At 39.1% G+C, this 5,805-nt stretch overlaps 1 protein-coding gene across 1 annotated transcript; it reads right to left on the bottom strand.

The window, feature by feature from the left end:
* Nucleotides 1-1,395: 1,395 nt before the first annotated feature.
* Nucleotides 1,396-4,728, bottom strand: LOC108365439 (uncharacterized). Its single transcript, XM_017619467.1, has one exon. It carries the CDS (start codon nt 4,372-4,374, stop codon nt 1,396-1,398), a length of 2,979 nt encoding a protein of 992 aa, XP_017474956.1. The 5' UTR covers nt 4,375-4,728.
* Nucleotides 4,729-5,805: the final 1,077 nt, after the last annotated feature.

Below are 5,805 nucleotides of genomic sequence, written 5' to 3'. Positions count from 1 at the left end.
CTTGTGCAAAATTAAAGAAAATTTTGCAAAATTTCATTCAAATATTGCACTTTTTATTTACGCTCTCTAGAAAAAAGTTGAGTATGCAGTTTTTTAGCCCATTCAATTTTAGTATAACAAAGTGCAAGTTTGAGGTAGCTGGGACTTATCATTGATTTATAGCAATTTTTTTGTTGAAGGTGTCGCTCATTTTCTCCATATAAAATAATGTTTGATAAATTTTTTATATTATATATAAGTCCTAGCTTCCTCAAACTTGCACTTTGTTATACTAAAATTGAATCTGCTAAAAAACTGCATACTCAGCTTTTTTCTAGAGAGCGTAAATAAAAAGTGCAATATTTGAATGAAATTTTGCAGAATTTTCTTTAATTTTGCACAAGGTTTGGAACTTTGAATTTTGAGGTAGAACTAACCATATTTTTATAAAAAATTTGCGAAAAATAAAATATTTAAAAAATAGTTACCCATATTGTAAGAAATTCGCTGTACCTAAACTTTATTGACTGACTGTATGTATGTACGTATTATGTACTAAAAAATGGAATGTTCTTATATATGTAGGTATCTAAGTGTTTATAGACAACCGATAAATGTTAACTCTGATTGACAATAGGTAGATAAGCAAAATGCTAAGGCGTTTTTGTTTAAAATATATTTTATTTACATGAATTCAGACTTCATTATTTACATGGATTGTGTTTTGAATGGCTAATGTTATCTTTCAATGAAGCCGATAATGTTTAATAAATCAATTGTACATTAATTGCATCTGCATCCGCTGCATATGTATGTATGTATGTATGCCATGGTTATTTATGTATGTATGTATGTACATATGTATGTACAAAGCATATTTCATGGGAAAGCTTAAATAATACACGGTACTATATGTATATGTAAGTATGTATTTACATTGAAGAATTGCTTATATGTATGTAGAAACAGGATATACATAATGAACAAGCCAAACCTAATCTACAGGCTACGCGTAAATAAGATCAACAATATTTACAGAATTACAAAAAAATAAACAAATAAATAAATATCTAGTTAAAGACATACAGATAGATTAATCTACTTCGTAAGCTGTGATGGTTGAGAGAAGTCGAGATCAGAAAACCAATTTTCCATACTGTATCTGTCTGTCTTTGATGCCCTTTCCCAAACTAAAATAATACATATATACAAAACGGATTGTAACGTACATACTTATCCGCCCAAACGCTTTCCATAGCCGCATGGCCATATCAGACCATATTCCATATACTATACGTCCGAGCACGCCGCTCTTCTTCCGCTATCTGCTCATAGTCGATTTCCAGATACTCTTTACCGCCGAAATTTACCCTACGGCCAGTGTACTTCTTGATGTAANATAGCCGCATGGCCATATCAGACCATATTCCATATACTATACGTCCGAGCGCGCCGCTCTTCTTCCGCTATCTGCTCATAGTCGATTTCCAGATACTCTTTGCCACCGAAATTTACCCTACGGCCAGTGTACTTCTTGATGTAGCTGATGTGTGCCGAAATTTCTTTGTCGTCGATCTTGATTTTATAGGATATGCTTGTGATTCGTTCAATAATTTGGCCTTTCTTCCAGCGTATTTGTGTCTTACGGAAGCGCTCTCCATACATTACCCAATCTCCCACTTGGTATTCTCGTTGTTTCATACAGGATTTGATTGGCTGGACGGGTTCCACTGCTTGCCCTGTGGTATCGTCTTCATCGTCTGTTACGTAAGCTATTGCTCTCTCTAAAGTTTCGGTAGCAGCTGGTATGGCATCTGGCTGATCAGGTTCTTTGAAGAATGAAGTCTCTCCAACGGAGAGTTTGCGCTGTTGACGTTTGATGATTACTTTCTTTTTAATTTTGCGTGGCTCTTTAGGTTCGGTTAATACGATGGCCGATTCAATGGGACGTTCTTCGACAGTCTTCATTTCGTCATCAAGAATATTTTCTTCTTCGTTTTTTTCGCATTTTTCCGCTACCAAATTACTTGAAAGCTGAAGTCTGTGATTATCTTCGTCTTTTTTAGTTTCTATGCCCGCGGTTTTGTTGGATGTCTTATTTTCAGTGGCGTTATCTATGGAGCTTTTCCGTATTATTCTTTTTATTGTGATTTTCTTTTTTGAAAAACTAATTTTACCCGCATCGTTTTCAGCAAAAATTTGCACCGGCTTTACGGGCGTTGGAGTGACCTGCTGCTCTGGCATTTTATCACCTCCTTCGACTTCCGCGATTGGCTGTTTCGAATTATGGTTTAAAATCTCTTTAATATTCTGTTCTTCAGGACAATCGCGCCTACTTGAAACTGTTAATGTTTGTACAGGACACAACGTGTTGCCGTTAAAGGAGGCTGACGTATCCAAATGTGTAGTGGAGCTGACTTTTTCTGTACCTGCCAAAGTTGCAGCGCTATTTGATGCTTCAGAGCAACTGATCAACTGCCCAGGATCTGCATTAACTCCTTGACTGGTTGGTTGGAATTCCAGATCAATGGGTTTCTTCGAAACGTCTGCTAATGTTAAAGCTGACCGATCCTCGCTAATGCATTGATCATTTGCCTTTTCTGTAGAAAACGTTATTTCTTTTGCTTTGCTTAACGGTTGCTTTTCTGCGTTTATTGTGTGACTGCTTGCCTCGCCAGCCTGCAACTGACTTGCCATCGCTGCCATCGCTGCTGCCACCATTTCACCGTTCTCATCACTCAACTTCGTTGATGACCGCCAAGTATTTGTCGCTATTGATAATGCCTGCTTTACCTCGGATTTCGTTTTGTCTAACTTATCGCCACTGTGCAACTCTGCATCACCAATTGCGCTTGCAGTTGTTAATTGTGTTGACAACAACAAATCTGACGCTATTGGCACTTCGGTTTTAATTGTTGCCTGCGTAGCCGCAGTGTCCACCACCGTAGTTATTGCGCTGCTTTTTAAATGTGTCGTTGTAGCAGCATTTTTAGTACGATCATTATGCTGATTTATATCCACCTTTGATGTTGTTGAATTTTTTTTCACGGGCGGTCGTTTCTCTTTCACAACTGTTCCGTTATTTTTTATTGGTGCATTGCCGACTGATTCTGAAAAGTTAATTTTTCTTTTTACTATGGCTTCGGAATCCGAAGGCCGCCTTTGTGTTTTAATTGCAAGGGGAATGGCTATATTGACCGGTGGGTCAATTTGCGAACCTTCAATTGCGGCGATAGAGGCACGGCGAGCGTTCTGTTTTGGTTTTAGTATAAGCCTTTTTTTTGGCCTTTTTGTTTCGTTTGCCGATATATTCGGAATATGTGGTTCAGTTGCTTTTGACTGAATTTCCATTGAAGCATCTTTAGGGTTGCAGCTTTTAGTTTCTACTTCAGCAACGTCAATAACTGTATTATCTCCCGCAACAGGTTTCAGGTTGGGCTCAGCGGATTCCAAAATATTATCTTCAATACATCCGTGAAATTTCTCGGAAATGTTTTCATTTGAAGTCATTGAAAGTTTCGCAGAACTTTTTAAAGCCAAATTTTCAATTTCTTGTGATTTATTTCCGTTTTCAATCATAGGAATCGAAGTAATATTATCGTGATCCTTTATTCCGCCTTTTTCTAAATTTATTTCTTCACTTGGCACATGACAATTATATTCACAATCATTAGTCTGGTTTGCTTCTAGTGTTTCGCATTTTATGTCTTCCTTTAATTCACAGGTTTCCCCTTCATTGAACACGCTTCGGCGTCGAATTTTTTTGACGAAGCGAAAACTCACTGGACCTTCATCCTTTACAGTTGTTTGGTCGGTTGTAAGTTTATGCGAATCCAGTGATGTTGAAGAATCATTCGGTTCGCATAGAGGCTGATCCGTTTCACCACCCTCATCAGTACTGTAGTGCTTTAGCACACCCTTTACTTCGTTCAAAGCCCCCGATATTCGCGCTCGCAGTCGATTTAACCGTTCGATTGGATCTTCCTGCTTATCTTGCGAATATTGTGAATGCATTCGCCTCTGTCGCCGCAGCAACGTCCTAGTTGGCAGCACCGAATCCCTTAGGTCGATAGATGCACTGGACTCAGAACGCGACAATGACGCACTTTCCCGACGAGCCTTTCCGAAATTCGCCAACTTCGAAACATCTTTGGCGGCAGACAAAACACTGCTGCCACTTGCTGCAGCAGCCTGTATTTGCTCGTTTTTAACCTGAGTACTACTACCCAACGATCGCAGCGTGGCGTTTGACGCACTTTTAGCATTGTTCATTTCGAACTTCATTTCCTTAAGTGATCCCTCGTCGACAAATGAGTTTTTATTGTCATCCAAGTAAGACAATGAAGCATTAATATTATCTTCTTCTTTCTGCTCTTCAACTTTCGTTATGGTCATTGCAATGTCCGCCCCTCTGACGAAATCATTGAATTCCCCTGCCCGTCGTGATTCGGTTGATGTTTTGGCCCCAATACCATCTAACGACGGATCACTGCTGGCGGCAGAAACGTCACTTTTACCATTCGGCGAAACTCTTTGAGATTTGAGATTGAGAAAATTTTGGCAATCGTTTTGCACATGCTGCGTTGCTGTGGTTGTCTGAGTGGTTGCGCTTTGCGTTTGTATCGGGCAACTCAGTGGCGTCAGCTGGTAGTTACTAGATGTGGATGTTGCTTCATTCGTAGAAAGCGATTCGGCAGCGGGAGGTGGAATTGGTTCTATATTGATACGCGCGATATTCGATTCACATACAACCCGGCCATCTACTAACAGATCCTCCTGCGAAGACGGATCGCGCACTTCTGAATCGGTGAGGTATGCCGACCATGGCTGTTGCCCATGTTCGAAATTAATATCGGAGAGGTTATTAGTTCTACTTGTTTGAGGGTTGGATGCGTCGTCGTCGAAATTTTGCTCTTCCGTCTGTACTGTTATTTGTGCGCTCTTTTTTTCTGGCGCAGCTATTGTTGATCGTGCCTCTGGTGGAGGTGAAGGGGTGAGGGTGTTTTAATTCTATTTAAATTTGAGTTTGTTCTGTTAACTTGTTTCCCTTTATTTTGTTGTTGTTGTTGTTGTTGTTGTTGTAGATGATAATTTTCATCTACTAAATCATTCATATTTTCGTGAGAGCATTGTGTTTCCGATGCTGATCTTGAATTTTGAATCTGCTTGTCGATGTGTGTTCGCTCGCCGCATCTTTTTGGCTGCCCCGAAACGTAGGTATTTTTAGATGCTTCTGTTGCCAATACATCGTCATTGTACGAGCGTTTATGTACATACATAATTTGCTTTTGAACTTTTCGGTCATGTTCACTGTTTTCGAGATTTGTTTGTTTTTCGGTATATATTTCCACCAATTTCTCCCCATTTAAATTTGCATGCATAAAGCTGTTAGATTGCGTCATTGTTGATGACAAAGTGTTATTTTCTTCTCCGCTCGCTGGTACTGCGCGTATTTTGAAAAGTAAGTCTGTTTTCATTGGAAAAACAAGTTTATCACCATAGCCCGTTTCAGATCTTGCTGCGACTAAGGGCGATTGGGTTATTGGAAATTTTCCCGAGTTTACTCCGATTGGTTTTTGTAAATGTAATTTTCCTCCAACTTTGCATGTATATTCAGATGATGTTAGATGAACCAACTTCGAAGGAAATTTTGTGCTGTTTTTAATCTGCGAAGTAGGAAATCTATTTTGGCAACTGATTTGATTTAAACATTTCGGTTCATTTGATATTAGCGCTTCTGGAATCGAAGATAGATTTTTTACCTCATAAGATTTCTTCACATCGTCATGAAAGCTAAATTCCCCGATATTTCGCATATAAAGAGCA

The sequence above is a fragment of the Rhagoletis zephyria genome, unplaced genomic scaffold, assembly GCF_001687245.7.
Source record: "Rhagoletis zephyria isolate East Lansing unplaced genomic scaffold, Rhagoletis_zephyria_1.1 Rzeph_scaffold_01870, whole genome shotgun sequence".
In the NCBI taxonomy this organism is placed as follows: Eukaryota; Metazoa; Arthropoda; class Insecta; order Diptera; family Tephritidae; genus Rhagoletis; species Rhagoletis zephyria.
Note: the sequence above shows the minus strand (reverse complement) of the source record. Positions and strands in the feature narration are given on the sequence as shown.

What these genes read in the sequence shown, in the direction of transcription:
- LOC108365439 (XM_017619467.1), bottom strand. Translation starts at nt 4,374, where the DNA reads ATGACCATAACGAAAGTTGAAGAGCAGAAAGAAGAAGATAATATTAAT.